At 47.1% G+C, this 19,613-nt stretch overlaps 1 protein-coding gene across 1 annotated transcript; it reads right to left on the bottom strand.

The window, feature by feature from the left end:
• Positions 1-8,114: 8,114 nt before the first annotated feature.
• On the bottom strand, positions 8,115-8,966 carry LOC124684627. The gene has a single exon (XM_047218902.1). The coding sequence runs from the start codon at positions 8,964-8,966 to the stop codon at positions 8,115-8,117; it is 852 nt and encodes a 283-aa protein (XP_047074858.1).
• Between the last annotated feature and the right edge of the window lie 10,647 nt (positions 8,967-19,613).

Below are 19,613 nucleotides of genomic sequence, written 5' to 3'. Positions count from 1 at the left end.
TGCTGATACCATACCCTCCTCCAAGGGCGGCCACACTGAAGGTCCGTGTCGCCCTCTGTCTCTCTGTACTACTATCTCCGAATCGATAGCTATGCGGATGTTTCTTCAGTCAAACCAAGAACGATGTGTATCTTGGATTGATCTTGGTTCCTGATTTTTGAAACATTTTGCCTGCAGTGCAAGCGTCTGATTTGGATCAAGAGCCTGCTGATCAAGGCCACCACTAGATGCTCATGAACTTGGGATCAGGACTCTATCAACCGCTGCAGCTTCGCCATGGTCACCTGCTCCCCAGACAACTTCGTCACCAGACTGTAAGCAACCTAAACTCAATCACCTCCCACTACTTGATATCTTCTTCTTGAATTTAGTATTGCTAGCTCGTCACCAGTACTCTTTAACACAACAACACTACAACGTTTTTTGTTCCACACAACAACATTGTTTATCAGATCTGGCCAAGAAGACAAAAAGGTAATAATAATCTACCACTCTCACATGCATCTCAGTCATGCACGAAACAAAGTTATTGTAAAGAAGTCTGATGGAATGATGGTCATGTACAGTGTTGTCTCATCTCAAGTCGTTTACTGTCTCAGTTTACGTATGTGATCATTTACATGAATATATTGTTAGTCTAACTGTGAAATCATCTCTGAAACAGTTCAAGAGTGTGTCGACATTGCTACCTCATGTTGTCACCCACGTTTGTGTCGGTGTCGTCCGTGGAGGAGCGTGAGAACGAGTAGGGCATCGCTGCGGTGGAGATCATCAAAGGTGAACCTGTGGATTTTGACCCTCTTCACGCTTTGCATCAGCCTCAGCGTCGTCGTGATCTTCTCCACCATAGCTGGTAAAGATTCAATTCCCCTCCAGTTCCCCTCTCCATTTTTTTGATCAGAGCAGATACCTGTCATGCGTGTGTGCAAAATATTTGGATTATGATGCTTTTATGTCATGTGCATGTGCAGAATCTTGCCATTGTTCATACAACTTCAGGCCATTAAAATTAGCAGATCATTTGATTAAGTGATTAATATTGTTGGAAGCAAGTGGCTTGTAGAAAATGAAGCAGAGCCTAATCCGTAGATAATGTGGTCCACAAGAAGAATGTACAGACATGAACAAATTCTTCTAGGACATTCAGAAAACTAATGTTCTATTACCTGATGGCCGATATGGCACAAGATGAACCAAGAAAGGTCTTTGCCCAGTTGTATTTTTGTGCATATCATGCCTAACATGTCACCTCTTGTATTCTGTACATGTATGTATTCTTGAACAGTTAAGTCTCCTACCTGTCATGCTTAATCGGCCAAGCATAAATGCATACTGCTGATCTGTGTAACAGGCTTAAGGTCCTATGTTAGATTTTATTTTTTAGCTTTATTTGCAGAGTATTAAAAGGATCTTCTGAAGTTTTCTTGCAAATTAGTTTTCTGAATTTAAATTACATTGGAAGCCACTGAATTGCAGTAGATAAACTTGCATGGTAGACATTTAACTCGATTAAGAACAACCTTGTTCCCATTCTCTCTACTAGGCTACTACAGAGAAATGTTTCTCGGTTGATTTGGTTTTCTGCAGAAACTATTAATCGATGTCCGTTTCCCATGTAACATGTTTCAATTTCTCCTTGTATTTGGATAGAACGAGACTGAACCCCACCCTTTTCACTATTGTGTGCTTGTTGCATCTATGTAAAAAACACTAAATTAATAATCACATTACCTAGTGCTCAGGTGCATGGCAATGCACAATACACTAAATTGAAGTTTAACTGTATTGCAGAGTGACAGATAAAACACAGCTATGTAAAAAACAACTTGTACAAGACCATGATCCCCAATCTATGTGCACATTGCATGTTAGATGGATTAGAGAAATAAAACATATTGTGAACGGCACATGGTCATGAAAATAAATCAAATATCTTCATTTTAACAGGTCAATGACCAATTGTTGCAAGCCGGAGAAAAGCAGGATCACGGCAAGCTGCTTGGCTATACGAGATGTGCAAGTGCTTGGCCAGAGATCATGGTGAGGTGTCATTGAGGTGCTTGGCCGGAGATGACAACAACGTGTCGGCGAGGTGCTTGGCCGGAGGAGATCACGGCGAGGTGCTTGGCCAGAGAAGATCACGGCGAAGTGCTTGGCTGGAGGAGATCAGGGCGAGATGGCGAGATGCTAGCTGGGGGCGGAGGAGCTGCTGGGGTGGGCTGAGGAGGAGGAGGAGCTGGGGCGGAGGAGGAGCTGCTGGGGCGGAGGAGGATGAACTGCTGGGGCGGAGGAGCTGCAGGGGCCGGCGAAGGAGGAACTGCTGGGGCGGAACGATCCATGGGCGCGAGATTCAGATCTTGCGAAGGGTAGAGATGTAAATTCGCATGTTTTCACCTGGTCGGAAAATTCATAGAATGTTTTATAAATCCGAACGGAGGGAGTATAAAGTATCCACTGAAGTTTTAACCGTGTGTAGATACTTCACCTTGGTCATCTTGGATGATTTAAAGTAAAATTTTGTTCCAAATTTATATTGATTTTTTTTACTTCATTGTAAATTAAGTGCTACAAAATATGTATTGTTTTTTGTTAATATATATTTTTAGATACACATTTGTAAACTAAATTAGCATGGCAAAACATCCTCTATATTATGGAACAGAGGGAGTATTTAGTTGTACAATTTTGTTATCCACCATTACATTGATTTCTTTTTCTAAGCTAAACTATATTTTATGAAAAGTGTTTTCCTTTTTGTTGGTTTGAGATATTTCTGAAAAAAAATTACAAGCATTTCACTCTATGTCCAAGAAAACCAAATAACTTATTTGAAATTTTAGGATTGTACTTTTATATGTACGCTTATCCATAGTATAATTACATATCAACATAACTTTGTTGAGACTTTGTATAGTCTATAACCGTCAAAGTGTATGAATACTGACAGGTGTAAGTGTAGTTTCTTCTCAAACCACCTCCTCAACTCACGCTAGTTTTACAAACTATAGTATAGTGAAATATCTCGAAGATTCCATGTACTTGTCTAGATATCATCGTCTATTGCTGTTAAACGTCAATGGCATCCAAAAAGACCTTGACATCTAGCTTGATGTCTCCCGTCAAGAGCGGCAAGGCTTCCTCGGACGGGTGGAAAAACTTTTTGGTGAATTTGATTCAATTAATATTTGGCACACAATGGTGGTGGTGGTGCGGAAAGTTGAGGTGGTTTGTGAAATTTCCAAATGTGTATGATCTACTTTTTGTTTCAAAGTTGGCACTTGTCACTCTTATATTAAGCAATTGAGACAGAGTAAACCATGCTGGTCAACACAAAAAGTGTTCACCTTGATGTGCTCTTGGATGAGGTGAAAAGAGTTGGGAGGGTTAGGTTTAAGATTTGCTTAATACAAGGGCTCAAAGTGAGTAACATTTTAATAGTGGCAGATTTGACCATTATCATATGTCACTTGCATTTGATTTTCCCTTGCTTTGATTTGTGTTTCTTTGATTCAAAAGTATTTGTTATGGGTCTAGGGATGTTTCCCAAGCATTGGCACAAGTCCAATTGGCCTAGGTTAGGTATTTTCAAAAATAGCCATAGCCATATGTGAGGTTTTTGCCATTTCTTATTTTCTTCTTTTCCTTTTTCTTTTGCTTCTCTTTGTGAACTCTAAAGATCATACTCTAGGGTTTTAGCAACTTTGGTAAGCTTACAAACAACTGTCATAGCAATGGCACCAAAGAATGCATGAACACTATGCACACTATATGCAAATAAAAGTTTTTTTTTAGGTCTAAAATTTGAAATTTGGAAACCACCTTTCTCATTGATTTGAAATTTTGGGATGTTACAACCACCATGTGACCTACTTCCACATTGGTCTCGTCGCAGCCGAGCTAGTAGCTTAATCATCTATGGTTATCAATGGATTTATCTTCTATGGCTATATAAATAAGTGACCCGATGTACTCCCGGGTCGGGTTAGTGGCTTCATCATCTATGGTTATCAATGGATTTATCTTCTATGGCTATATAAATAAGTGACCTGATGCACTCCCGGGTCAGTGGCTATACAAACCGGGTGTGTATGCACCCGGGATCAGTTTTGGTTTTCCGTTAATTAATTAGCTATAGAGTTTATTTTTATCTTTTTAGATGCCTCTAAATTGGAGAGAGAGAAAAAACGCTGGCAGAAGAGTTCTAACGACAACAGGCACAGCGAAAAGATGTAAAATACCAGTCGATTTTTCTAATCTCTCTCCAGGAATTGGTCCTACCCACGCATGCATTCTGAAGCAGAGAAGCGTTTAGTCACCGTTAGTCACCGGAAGAATCCCAACCGTGTACGACAATATCCAGCGATAATGGATGCATGCTCACGTACTCACCTGATCAACAAATCCACTCTCCTCCACTGTTACCCATTTGAGCCGTGTTACCTATCCGCTACCTATCACCGTTGTTTGTTGATTGAGGTTGCGAGTCATTGCGCATGTTTAGAGATCTGTTGGTATCTCATTATCTGTTAGGTTTATTGTGAGGTTATCACATGCTATATCAGTTGTTATAATCATGATTTATTTTAATGTTAACAATTAAAAGTGTAAGTAGTGGCATCTGTTATAAGCATCTAATGATAATCAACGAAAACAAAATACATTTTTATAAAGGTGGCGTTGTACTTTTATATGTGCCTTATAAAAGTATATGTTCAAGTCACGTTTTACAGGTTCTTTTCATGTACAATACAACATAATAAATACCTATACACATATACATATTTCTCGTTTAAAATCGGTCCAAATGTAACTATGGGGACTCTAATACAGATAAATATTTACCATTTTATATGGGACTGTCGATGGTGAGTTTATCACTAAACCCATATGAAAACTAATTAATGATAAGCTCTCATTATGTGATGAAGCTCTTCTGAAATTCGAGGATGCTAACCTTGTATCATATTGTTGTGGTCTCAGGTAACTTACTATTAGTAAAACTGTGCTACACAAGGACAATCTAGGACATTTGAGAGAGCTAAGCAGTGCTTCCAAAGCTGTTAGTTTCCCGAAGTAGATGACTCATTCTTTTGGGGGATATGAAATCCGAGGAATAGCTTGATTTCAAAGAAAAATAAAATTGAATCCATATTTATATTGAATTATTTTACTCCACCGTAACTTAGGTTCTACTAAAAAGTTGTTACTTTAGTTAGCATATCTTTTCCGATATTTAAATCATAACAATTTACTTTCATTTATATCTTGTACACTTAATTATGTAGTCAAGATCATGTATAGTGAGATACATATTTGTTTTTTTATGTTTTATATGTTTTAAATTACACATTTTTTTATAAATTAAAAAAATGTGAAAAAAATCTAACATATTTTTGTGAGATCTTTAAATAAATTTTTTTGTTAATATGTTTTCACAATAAATCAAGGTTAACCAATCATTGTATTTTGATGGAGGAATTGTACTTTTATATGTTCACTTGTGCATTGCATCATTGAAGATATACATAACTTGATAGATTCTCCTAAGGGTATAAATCTGTCAAAGCATATGTATATCAATGAGAGTAAGTGTATGAGTGTCAAGTATTTTTTTCTCAAACTAGCTGGGCTGCTCTCTCGCTAGTTTTACTAACTATGATATCATTCAACATCTCCAAGATTCCAAGTAGATGTTTTCTAGATATTCTTGTCTACTATATTTGACTAGCACGGTGGCCCTCGAAAATGCAAGGGCTTCTTTAGCATGCTGAAAGTGTTAGGTATTAATTTCCGTCCTATGGAGATATTGTTCCCCTATAGAGGCTGTAAATATCTGAAATATCAGAACCAAAGTGATTTACCCTTTTGTTTTAAGTGGAGAAGTTTTATACTGTGAATTGATTCCGTTAAAAATGAGGGACCAAAATGTAAACATGCTATAGCTGATTCTTCGATCACATGGGGAGCGTTTGGTAGGCTGCATGCCCCTTGGCTCACGTCGGGCCAACAATTTTCGGCCCGTTTGTTTGCCTGGACCGAGCCGCGTTCTTGCAGGAACCGGTTCTCAAAGCAGTGTCGGTCTAGGCCCTGGAGAAACGCCTGGTTCGGCAGTTTCCAACGGTGCAGGCAAATCTCCATGCTCGCTGATGCAAAAGGGAATCTTCGGCGCACGAGCGAGAGACGAGATTGGAGATGGCGGGAGCTGCAGCGCGTATCGGCGAAAAGCGAAAAGGGGGGCGGGAAGGATTTCATCACCTCCCGCCGCGCCCCATGGCCTATTTCTACCCCCTCCTCCACTCTCCCCCCAATTTTCGAGCTCCTCCTCCCGTCGGCAAGCAGGTAAGAGGCGCACGCATCTTCGGTCGGTGACGATTGCAGCGGCGGCGGTGAGTACATCTAGGCTGCTTCATCTACTTCCTGGTACAACGCATCTTCACCTCCCGGCGCTGCTCCTATCTTCCTCTGCCGGCCATGCCGGTTGGACAAGAGATGGAGTTGGCTGCTGGGCGTCCCTGTATAGAGTAGGTTTGCTGGCTCTCGCTGTAGTTGTAGGTGTAGGAGTAGTTGTGTGCGCCTCCGTGGCGTATGGCGAGATGCCGCTGGGCCTCTTCCACTCGGTGCCGCCGCTCGGCGCCGGCAGGCCTTCCTTGCTGACCTTCGTCGAGCTCCCAAGGTGGGAGATTCATGGAGTAACTGTCAAGGTTGGAGACCCCAAGAATAAGAGCGATGGTCAACGTTGGAGCTCGGGATGTGTAGCGGTGATTCCTCTTCTGGCCGGCCGAGGCGACGAGGGGAAGTGGAGGAGCTGCAGCATCCCCCGCAGTGCCAAAGTCTGGCAAGGAGGTGGCCTTGGGCTGCCTCGGAGCTTTCTCTAAGTGAGTGCAAGCAACGCCGGGATTGGGGGATTTTGGCTCTTCCGTTGGCGTCCATGGTGGGCGGCGGCCGAAGCTGGTTTTCTCTAAAGTTCCTTAAATAAAGTGGAGGCTTGCGGCCACCAAACGATGCAGAGATGCTACTGTGTATTTCTATCTCTTCCGACCGGCTGTGGAGGCGAGGGGAGGAGACGATGCACCCGGTTCTCTGCAGATGGGAGGTGGGAAGCAATTTTCTTGAGCAGATCCAAGGCCACTCCATGGCCTATCCAATTGCCGGCGATGGATTCCGGCGAATCAACCTCCTTTGCGAGGCCCATCCTGAGGTTTGCAGTCGCATACTACGGCTGCGTAGAGGCAAGTGCTTCCGTCCCCGCCTCTTCGCATGACGGCGGTGTAGCAGACCTCTGGCTCGACGGTGGGGAAAGAGAAGGACCTGATTGCGTTTTATCATCTCTCAATGAGGTCTTTTCTGCAAATGCTAGGGACCTATATGTGTATTTAGATCTTATGGGGTCCTTTGTAATATTTTGTACCTCCTCCGTTTGGATTTAATGAGAAGCTTCCTGGCCCTTCGGGGCACTCCTTGTTAAAAAAAAAAATAACTTGCTTATGATATAACTGCTGGAATCCTATGTCTTGGTATGGTAGGAGAAGTTGAGGTGCAAAGAATGATGGTTCCAGCAGTATACAACTCATGGGGCAAGTGCCAGAAACATTTCGAGCCTTCTGCCTAAAAATAAAGTGTAAGAAACAAGCGAATGGATATACTACGATAACAACTATAGACTGTAAAAATAGAGGGGTCAGAAGAAGATTGGGAACCATGAAGTTGGAAAGAAGGCAGCTCAGATGGGGTCTAGTTGGTTGAAGGAATTCAGCATGATTGGGGTAAATGTCACCGTTACAAGTTGGAAAGTAGTTTATTTTGCTTAGATATGTGATGTATCTGTTGTAAATTGCTAAATTGTTTGTTACACCAGTTAGTTCTTTTAAAATGTGGGTCGATCAGTATTGGCACTTCGGTCAACAGAGGCTTGGCATGAAGTAATTAATAAGCCCGACTGAGAGCGAGAGAGGATAGATATAACAAAAGAAAGCAACTGTATGTGATGGAGCTTTGCTTTAATCTGTTAATCAATTGTAGAGTATTTACACTTGGCTTTGGACACCACAATTTCTGCCCAAAAAACTACACTACACTAGGATTGTATACCTAGCTAATTAGGCAGTGATGATCAATTAACAGCATGTCTCAGTCTGGATGTTGAGCAGCGCGACCCTGGTGTGCAGGATGCTCCTGAACACCTTGTCGCTCGCGCCCTCAATCACGGCGACGCACGCCTCTACCTCGTCAAGACTCTCCAGTGCCGCCGCCTCCTTCTCGTCGTCGGATGCGGGCTTGCCGCTCTTGACGAGAGACATGATTGATGAAGCCATGGTCTTCTTGGAGGCCAGAGCGGTTGTGGCCGCAGAGGACACGGACTCGACCGCGGAGAACACGTTAGCGGACGCGCACGCCGCGGCAGCCACGGCCTCGACGAGTGCTCCGGACACCTCGACCTCCGCCGAGCTGGTGGATGCCGACGGCATCGTCGGGAACTTGGCGGCGGATCGTACGGTGGTGGCGAGGCGTGCGAGATCCTTCTCGGCGCGGCGGAGTGAGCGCACGGCCGAGGCGAGCCTGGCGTCGTCGCGGCGCCGGAGCGCGGCCTGCGCGTCGGACGCGTGCGCCCGGAGCTCGACGACCGTCTCCTGGAACGCGCCGTGCGCGTCGGCGAGGAGGAGGAAGCCGTCGAGGAGGCATGTTGCGGTGGCGGATCCGTGGTGTAGCGCGGCGCGAGCTTCGGGGAGGAGCAGGAGCTCTGCCAGAGCGGCGTGGAGCGCGTCGAGGTGGGCGAGCCCCGTAGATGGGGAGGAGGGTGCGGCGACCCAGGAGCGGACGGCGGTGATGTGGTTGCAGAGATGGGCGAGGAGCGGGTGGGAGCTGCATGGGAGGGAGACGGAGCGGACGTGGTAGGCGGCGGCGCGGGGCCTGGAGGCGCGCGCCGGGCTGAGGGGGAATGAGATGGAGCGGCCAAAGCTGGGTGCCATTGCTGTAGCTTGCTAGCTAGCTGTTGGATTGGATCTTGCTGACTTTCTTCTTGTGCTTGCGCTTGTTGCTGTGAGATGGGAAGATGGAGGATGCAGTGGTATATAAAGGGGAGGGCGGCGCCGGCCATGGATCGAGGGACATGGTGGGTGGGGCGAGCGCGTGCGTGCGTTTTGCATCGATGGCATCGGTGGCTGGGTGCACGTTGGGGCGGTTGGTGTGGGTGGCGAGGGGGAGACAGGATCCGCGAGGGGTGGCCATGGACGCGTGCGAGCTGCTGCTCAAGATCGAGATCGATCCGGCCACCTGCATCCCGACGCGGTAGCTCGCCTCGATCGGCTCCACGGGGTGCCGAGGGGTGGTTGGCCATACGCGTGGATGGAACCAGCTCCCTCCTCCGGAGGTGCAAGCGCCGGCGTTGAGGTGTCCCGGTCTGTCTGGAGCGCCTCCGTCCATGTGATCCGCGGTTCCGGTTGCTCGCCATGTGCTCCGGCTCCCTTTGCTCTCGCTGCTGGGACGTTTACCGTGGCGCACGCAGAAGCACATGTGCGATCGAGCTGCCACTTGGCACACTCGCATTGCTGTCAAAACGCCGGTGCACCATGGACACATCTGTTGTGGGAATTAAGAGAAGAAAACAGTTGACAATTGCATGTGGGATCATTGAGGGTGACAAACTGTCACGGGTTAACTTTCGATTCTCTACACCACTCTCGTGAATTGGTTCTGGATACAAGTGTTGGATTCTAGAGCAGCATGAAAGGGGACAAGGATTCAGGAGCTCAGGTGGGAGAGAGGAGGATACAACCAGAGGAAGGAGAAGACGTTTCTAAACTCTGTTCTTCGATGCCGTGACCAGAGATGCTTCCCCGTCTTATCTCATACCGTCCACTCGTCCGAAGCGTAGCGAAGACTCTTCTTCCCGACGCGGTGAGGACGATGGCCCAGTCCACCTTGAAGCCCAGGTGTTGTCGTGGGCCCATTGGTTGTCGAGGTAGCTGGGCCCATGACATTTCCTCCCCCTTTACCGCTGGCTTGTCCCCAAGCCGGGGCTCGTGGAAACCTTGCCTTCAGTTCCTCGACATTCTCCCAGGTGGACAACGATGCCGGCAAACTGGACCACTTGATCAAGCCTTGCTCCCGAGTCTTGTGTCGATGACGCACCTGACGGGTCTGCAACACTTGTTCAGGAATTTGAAGTGGAGGATTCGAATCGTCCATCAGTGGAAGCTCTTGATGCACTTGCTCCTGTGGAACCCCTTTACGCAACTGCGACACATGGAAGACAGGGTGCAATTTGCAATTGGGTGGCAGGCGAAGGCGATAGGAACGCTCACCAATGCGCTGCTCCACTTGGAACGGTCCAAAGTAGCGGAAGGCCAGTTTGGCATTAGCTCGAATTGCCAGCGAGGTTTGGATATAAGGCTGGAGCCGTAGATAAACTGAATCACCCACCTGGAAAGAGCGTTCAGACCTTTTTTCATCAGCGAAATGCTTCATCCTGCGATTGGCACGATGCAGATGTTGTCGCAGCACTGCTGTGACCAACTGACGCTCCTGCAACCAAATGTTCAAGTCCTGGATGGGCACTGAGTTAGCTGAAATCCCCATGTAGCGCGGAGCATGGCCATACAGTGCTTGGAATGGAGTGGTTTTGATCGCGGAATGGTATGATGTATTGTACCAAAACTCCGCAAGAGGCAACCACTTACTCCATTTAGACGGACAAGAACTGATAAAGCAGCGGAGGTATGTCTCGAGGCACTGGTTAACCCTCTCAGTTTGACCATCAGTCTGCGGATGATATGCCGTACTCATTCGCATCTCCGTCTTGGACAGCTTGAAGAGATTTTGCCAGAAGTGACTAGTGAACACACGATCCCTGTCGGACACAATCGCTGCTGGCATACTGTGTAGTTTGAAGACATTATCCACATAGACTTGAGCTACTTGGGCAGCTGTGTAGGGATGAGCCAATGGCAAAAAATGTGCATATTTCGTCATTTTGTCCACCACCACCAAGATAGAATTGAAGCCAAAGGATTTAGGTAAACCCTCCACGAAGTCAATTGAGACTACCTGCCATGCAGAATCTGGCACAGCCAACGGCTTAAGCAAGCCTGGATACTTCACATGCTCTGGCTTTGCTTGCTTGCATACAGTACACCGATCGATGAACTGTTGGATTGTAGCTCTCATGTGTGGCCAAGCAAACAGCTGGCGCACTCGTTGCAGAGTGGCGTGGATGCCAGAGTGACCGCCGATAGCGCCAGCGTGGAGCGACTGAAGGATCTGCTGCTGCATTGGTTCATTACCACCCACCCAAATGCGATGTTTATAACGCAAAATATCTCCATCCCAGACCAGATGTTTCACCGTGCAATCTGGTTTTTGCATCTGCAAAAGAATTTGTTGCGTTACCGAGTCAGTTTCATATCCTTTGCGGATGTCTTGTAGCCACTCAGGCGTTCCCATAGTAATTGCAAGCACTTCACCAATTGGAATAGCGGGATGCCTGGATAATGCATCAGCTACCTGATTGGTACTCCCTTTTTTATACTCAATACTGTATTGCAATCCCAGGAGTTTGGTCAGTGCCTTATGCTGCCAAGGCGTTGTCAGCCGTTGTTCATGAAGGTGAGACAACGCTCTTTGATCTGTACGAATTATGAAAGGTGACTGACGAAGGTAAGATCGCCAACGGTCCACCGCCAACAATATGGCCAGACTTTCTTTTTCATAAGTTGATAGCCCTCGTAGACGTGGCCCCAAGGCTCTGCTTAGATACGCCACGGGATGTTGATCCTGCATCAGAACCGCACCCAGTCCACGATCGCTGGCGTCAGTTTCGACAATAAATGGTCGCTCGAAATCAGGTAACGCCAGCACTGGAGCAGTCAGCAATGCTTGCTTCAATGACAGAAATGCTTGCTGGTGATTTGACGTCCACACAAACATAGTATCCTTTTTCAACAGGTCCGTGAGTACTCGACTGATAAGGCCGAAATTTTTGACAAATTTGCGGTAATACCCTGCCAAACCTAGAAATTTTCTCACATCTTTCACATTCTGAGGAACGGGCCAGGTACGAACAGCTTCAATGGTTTTTGGGTCTGTCGATACGCCAGCTGCTGATATCACATGCCCTAGGTATTTCAGTTGTGGTTGAGCAAAAGTGCATTTAGTTTTCTTCACCTTAAGTTGATGATCCGCCAAAAGTTTGAACACAGATTTCAGATGTTCGAGATGCTCCTCTAAAGTTTTGCTGTAGATAAGAATATCATCTATGAACACTAAAACACAACGGCGCAGTAGTGGAGCAAAGATTGTGTTCATGGCATTTTGAAAGGTTGCCGGAGCCCCTGTCAGTCCATATGGCATAACTCTGAATTCGTAATGCCCTTGGTGAGTTTGGAATGCCGTCTTGTACTCCTCTCCTTCAGCCATGCGAATCTGATGGTACCCAGCTCGCAGATCAAGACTTGTAAACCATGCCGCGCCGGATAATTCGTCCAATAGCTCATCAATAATTGGCAGTGGGTAACGGTTCTTGAGAGTGAGGGCATTGAGATAGCGAAAATCAATACAAAACCTCCACGTCCCGTCCTTCTTCTGCACCAATAACACAGGAGATGCAAAAGGACTAGTGCTGAAGCGAATAATGCCCTGTCTCAGCATCTCTGCCACTTGTTTTTCAATCTCATTTTTCTGCTCTGGATTGTAGCGGTATGGTCGCTGATTTACAGGTTTGGATCCCGGCAGAAGAGAGATATGGTGATCAAACTCTCTATGAGGTGGCAATCCTTGAGGCTCATCAAAAAGGAAATCAAACTCCTGAAGTAACTTGCCCACATGTACAGGAAATGGTGTTGGGTCTCGTGGTTCTTTGATCTCACTTAACTGAACTAGGTGACAAATGGCGTTTTCATTGTATAATACTTCCAAATCACTCACCGAAATAGCCTGAAACGAAGTAACATTAGCTGCCAGACCTTGAAGCTGTACTGTTTGACCTCCGTGCTGAAATGACAACCTCTTCAATCCCCAGTGCACATTCATATCACCAATTCCTTGCAACCAATCCATCCCCAGAATAATATCATAGCATCCCAAAGGAAACAACCTCAAGGTGGTCGAAAATTCTGTCCCTTGGACCTGCCATTTACAGTCTGGTACTTCCAAGCAGCATTTCAATAGACCCCCATCAGCAACCTTTACATGCATTGGTTTACCGTGACGAACTTCTGGCCATGTCGAGGCAATAGCTTCACTAATGAAGCTGTGAGTACTCCCTGAATCCACTAGCATGAGGACTGCTTGATCATGAACCAAACCATGGAGCCTGATAGTATTTGGTGGTTCAGATCCTCGCTGAGCAGCATCAGATATGGCACAGAGATCTGACGCATCATCCGGCGAGGAATCCGGTCCCCTCTCGCCACCCAGAAGGCCAAGCAATTCCTGAACAACGTGCAGTTGCACCGTCGGACCGCAAACATGGTCCCGAGAATACTTTTCACCACAAGTATAACAGAGGTTTTTGGCGCGGCGGTAGTTGCGTAGAGCTTGCACTTTATCATCAGTGGACTGTGCATGTGATGCAATTGGTCCACGACGATCTTCACCCCGTGCGCCATGAGCTGCACCGAAGTGTCCTGGTGGCCGCCCCACAGGTGGAGGAGGAAGCGGCATCGCAGTACGTTGAGGTGGTCGAGGAAGAGAAAATTGACCCCCACCCTGTCGTCCTGATTCTCGAGTCAATTCCATCGCTTCTTCCTGCAAACCAGCCAAGACAACAGCAGTATCCAAATTCTTCGGTTGTTGAACCATAACTACGACACGAATATCAGGACGTAACCCATCTACAAATTTAGTAACAAAGTACAGAGGATCCCATGATTTATGGTGAGCAATCAACCCATTCATGGCTACTGTGAATTGTGCGGCATATTCAGCCACTGTGCCGGTCTGACGGAGACGAGCGAACTGCCGTAGCAAGTGCTCAAACTCGCGCCTGCCAAACTTGTCACACACAGCATAAACGAAATCCTCCCAGGAAGGTGCGTCAACATGAGCATTAGTCCACTGAAGCCAAAGAGCGGCCTCTCCCGAGAAGTAAACTACTGAAGTATCTACCCATAACTCCTTATCAATGCGACAAACCCGGAAGTATGATTCACATTTTAGTTTCCACTCTAAAGGACTTTCACCATCGAAACCAGGGCAATCCATCCGTGGAGTTTTGCTCCAATTTTCCCTAGGAAAAGGCTGTGATGACTCGGGATGGGGGAAACCGTACGTACCCTTGGCCGGGGTCGAGTGAGGGAGAGGCCCCAGCACTGAGCCCCGGTTCGTGAATTCGACGCGGTGGCCAACTGGCCCGTGACGCCCGCCGTCACCAGGTGGAGCACATCCCACATCCGCGCGCAACTCGGAACGTCGATCGGGGTTGGGCATCAGAGGAGGCGCGCTTGGAAAAGCCGAAGGTGTCGTGCTTGGGGGAGCCGATGACGTTGTCGTGGTGGCGAAGTGGTCGAAGGCGATGCGCAGATCTCCGAGCTCCACTTGCAGCGCACCCACGACCTGATCGATTTTGGGCTTCCACAACGCCAAATCGACCAGGGCCGGCTTGATCTCCTCCAGGGACGTCACCGTGGTCTTCACGGACGACATCTCGCCCGAGATCCCATCGAGCTTGGCGTTCTGCTCGCGCACCGAGGCGACCAGGGCAGCGATTTGATCCCTGAGTTCCAATTCCGCCATGATTTGCTTAACGGAACGCGTACGAGGTGCCAGATCGGGGGCTCTGATACCAGAATGTCACGGGTTAACTTTCGATTCTCTACACCACTCTCGTGAATTGGTTCTGGATACAAGTGTTGGATTCTAGAGCAGCATGAAAGGGGACAAGGATTCAGGAGCTCAGGTGGGAGAGAGGAGGATACAACCAGAGGAAGGAGAAGACGTTTCTAAACTCTGTTCTTCGATGCCGTGACCAGAGATGCTTCCCCGTCTTATCTCATACCGTCCACTCGTCCGAAGCGTAGCGAAGACTCTTCTTCCCGACGCGGTGAGGACGATGGCCCAGTCCACCTTGAAGCCCAGGTGTTGTCGTGGGCCCATTGGTTGTCGAGGTAGCTGGGCCCATGACACAAACCTATGAACGCTGAACGCAGGGAGACAACCAGAGTGGAGACCTCGCAGTCCCACACACGGACATTGGCTACTGGCGCAAGGAGTTCATGAAGGTCGTGCTAGGATTTGTGCAGCACGCCGGCATGGTGTACTATGCGCACATACTGGCAGTGATCGACACGGCTCGCAGGCCGGTGCGCTAGATGACTCCACAAACAGGTATTTAAACGTCAAGGCAACATCGACTCAATTAAATGGAGCAGTTTCTTCCGTGTTTGCGTGGTAATGGATGGTGGTGAATGTTAAGATGCATGCGGCCGTTTCTTGTACATTTGTGGCCATGAAATGGTGTGTCGCCGCGGCGCTAGTGGCGAGGAAGTTGAGCCGTGAGCGAGACGAAGGGTTGCCAAGGAGGCAGGTACGTAGCAAATTCTGGGCTGGCTTTTTATTATCTTCTTATGTGAACAAGGGCTAGCTTGTTTGTTCATGGGCTAACGTGCTCGTGTATGAGACAACACGGGTTGATAAAGGAATTGTCTGGTACGACCCACGTTCAGAAGGAAAGCAGGGCGAGTGGAACATTGGGCGTGGGGGGCAAATAAAGATGACGTGGCTGTATGAGGAGTCAGGAAAATCTAGTAGTGGGGGGCTGCTATCACTAGTAGAAAATCTCTCATGCGTACCGGTTCCAGAGGGGCATTCGTACCGGTTTTGCAACCGGTACAAATTATTCGGCACTAAAGCCCCCCCCCCCTTTCGTACCGGTTGCTTACGAACCGGTATAAAACGGGCCTCCACGTGGGCCACCGGGAGAGCTCGGGGCTAAGGATCTTTGGTACCGGTTGGTAATACGAACCGGTACCAAAGGTTCCCCCGCGGCAGGGAATTTGCCCAAATCTCGCCGCGGCGAGAATTGGCTTTTTAGGGTTTTGGAGAGGTTTAGGGATATCGGTTTGATTCATATCGCGTCGATGCACCGAAACGCGTTTGGGTTTAGGTAGTACATGAAGATCAAGATGATGCATAGCAAGTTGGTGCATATAATATAACACACATGTTATTGCATGAGATCGCAAATTAAGTAGCACTATGCATGAAGATCGATCTTCATGCATAGTGGTGCTCTCCGAGGCGTACTCTATATATGTCTATTACATGTAGCATAGTGGTACTCTTCGAGTCAACTATATATGTAACATGTACATCTTCATTCATAGTGGTGCTCTGCGAGTTGTGGTATGACGTCCCGAAGGAAAAATCCCGCCAATTCCTCGCCTATTGCTATGAAGCGGTCATCGATTGAGAGCTTGTTCCGCTTTCTTGCCAACTATAAAAGAATAAGATACAAATGAATACATGAAACAACTATTACCGAAACTCAGCACAACTTATGATAACAAAACAAATTTGTGAAGATTGTTTTTGTACCTCTTTATTTCTTTCATTATTCGTTCTCTCGTTGACAATTCTCGCGGATGTACTCGCAAACGAAGAATCCACAGAGATCGGTCCCCGGAGGTTGTTGCGGGCATTTCTTTACAAGAATATAATTCAATCAAACAATAGTCAAGTATGATAATTAAAAGGTGTGTGGACCTAGGTAGTAGTACTTACTTTCGCACGCCATCGCAGCTTCGGTGTCCATTCACGGGACGTATCTTCCTTGATGAAAGTTTGCCATACGCTGCTCGACAAAAGAAAATGCATAAAAGAGTCATACGCTGCTCGACAAAATTAACGAAACAAACCGATAAGAATTAAAATTACCTTCTGAGCATTAAAAAACAAGACAAGTATAGATCCTTTTTTTGCTTAGTGAGTCCAAGACTTCAACTTCTCCGATTTCCAAATTGATGACGAGAAGAATAAAGTGAAACCTACGCACGTTTCAATATGTAGTGTCATATATATAAGTCATTAGTTAAAATTTTGACATACGGTGAGCAAAATATAATGTGTTATAAGACAAGTAAGACTCACTCGAAGTTGTAAGGCCAAAGTATTAGCTTTTTGTCACGTTGTCGCTTCAAAAACCTTAGCAAAGTCTGCGGTGTATCCTTGTTATAGAGGGGATTCTCTATGGTTTTGACATGCATTGTGTTCGGGTCAATGAACCCAATGTCCGTGATATCGTCCCTTTTGCATTCGAGCATCTTCGATCTGCATAATATAGCGCACAAAAGATTATAATCTGCGTACAATGAACGACTTCTCAAATTAAATAAATAAATCACTTACGTACAATAGCAACCGATGATTGATTTGTCGAGGGCCCGGAGATTGTATAACTGAAAGAGTTCGGCGAAGTCAACGTTCACACAGTACTCCTGGAAGTAGTGCTCTTCCCTAACTCGCACCATGATAGTCTCGATCCCTTCCTTTGAGGCCTTAAGGTACCACGAATGCAAGTTACGCATACTTGTTGGTAACTTCCTGACATTCTCGACCAAATCTTTCCCTTGAACAAACCGATATGCTCGTTCAGCTAAGGCGTAATCGGTTGCGTCTTGTCGAGAACTTTGAACGGTCTTCCCGTCAAACACCTTGAGAGGGCGACCGATTGAACGGGTTGTTGTCCGAGCTGGTAGACACTGTGTATCCCTTTTATCTCCCTGATACCCGATTGAACGGGTTTTGTCGCCTCGATCATCTTGTCATACGACCTTTCAATAGAACGCACATAGTCAGATGGCGGCGATGGTACGGGTCATATAGATTGTCAACGGTACGCACAACTTTCTCCCGATCTAGTGTCTTCTCGAAAGGTATCTCCGGCACTTTCGGTGCAAAAATTTCTTCACCTCGGCCCGAACGGCCTCGCGTTTTCCTCTCGGAGTTTTTTCCCAAGGTAACTTCTCGTAGGCGGCAGTTGTTTCTCCTTTCTAGCTTTCTTCCTAGGCGGCGTACCGTTCCGCTTAACGGACGCCGTCTTACGCGGAGGATCTCGAGATGGTGGACTCACGCCGGGGTCCCTCTCGGTAGGTGTGGACTTGGCTGCTCACCGGGACTGCCACCAGGAGGAGTCGATGGCATTTGCTGCTCATGTGTAGGAGTCGGTGGCCTTTGCAAAAGGACGACGTACTTCTTCGGCCATAGGGCGAAACCGTGCTTGACATCGGCCTGTGTCCTCTCATCTTCACCTCTAGGAATATCAAGCTCCACTTTTTCAAAACCCGAAACAACTTCATCCACCCCGACACGAACACAACCAGGTGGAATGGGCATATGATGGTGCATTGCTCCATCTTCACTTGGGTACACATAGCCGACCGCCACCTTAACGGACGCGGTCCCGATTAACATATGTAGCTCGCAATCTGTCTTCTCCGTGACATAATCCACGGGGTAGCTTCCTCCACATCCGTCAAGATGCGAGGAACCGACACCGCTTCTTCGCCGAGATGGGGCAGCATCGGCTTGTGGATCCCGTAGAAACAACGGCTGATCGAGTGCCCTCTCGATTTCTCTCAAGAGCCTCCACCCTAGATAACAACTCCGTTACAATGTCGGCGTCCTTCTTCTTCTTTCGCGAACGGCTTCTATAAGTGTCGGCGCTGTCCGGCCACGCTTCCTTCATGGTGAGACCTGGGCGAGCTCGTACCCGTCCAACATGTTCAGTGGTTCCCGCGAGCGAGTGTCGGCTCGTCATTCTCTCGATCGGGAATGTACTCTCCCTTTCCGACCTTGTCAATTGCATCTACAAGCTTCGGTACAATTGCCTCAATTTTTTCCTTCCATTTTCCCTTCGCAACGATCAACCCTGTCTTTGGGTCCAACCCTGCCCCATGAGCGAACAACCAGAACTTGGACCGTTCGGGCCAGTCCCATGTCTGTGGAGTGATTCCATGATCCATCAGTTTATTCTCAAACGATGTCCACTTCGGAATGGCACTCTTGTAGCCACCTGACCCCAAATGATGCGGAAGTTTCTTCTTTGCAGCATTTTCGGTATTTTTCTTCGATCGGGACACAAAAGTAGACGATTGCTTATACTCCTTAAATGCGGCCCGAGTGATCTTTTATCTTCACTAGATTATCATCGAATACTGGATCTTCATTCTTATATTTGTCCCATAAATTTTTCTTGAAGGTCCGGAATTGTATGGCCATCTTCTTCCATGTCCATTCCTTGACTTTATTCTTCCGGCCTTCCGTCATGTCTTCCGGTAGGCTGAACTTTGTCATGAGCGTGTCCCAAAGAAATTTTTTCATCGCGTCGTTGACATAACTAGCACCACTCTCCGGGTTCTTCGGCTTATGCCACTCTTGAATGCTGATCGGTACATGGTCCCTAACAATAACTCCGGATTGACTTGTAAATTTGCGGCAAAACTCCTTGGGCTCCAGTGGTTCACCATTATCCTTGAATGCCGTGAGGGCTAACCTGCCCTCGCACTTTAGCACCCGCGTCGGGCCTCGTTTTGATCTAACGAGACTTGCTCGATGATCCGGAAGGCTAAAAGAAAAAATTATTCGTTAATAAGTGCAATACAAATAAATGAATGCATCTAGGG

Source organism: Lolium rigidum, chromosome 1 (assembly GCF_022539505.1).
Source record: "Lolium rigidum isolate FL_2022 chromosome 1, APGP_CSIRO_Lrig_0.1, whole genome shotgun sequence".
In the NCBI taxonomy this organism is placed as follows: Eukaryota; Viridiplantae; Streptophyta; class Magnoliopsida; order Poales; family Poaceae; genus Lolium; species Lolium rigidum.
Note: the sequence above shows the minus strand (reverse complement) of the source record. Positions and strands in the feature narration are given on the sequence as shown.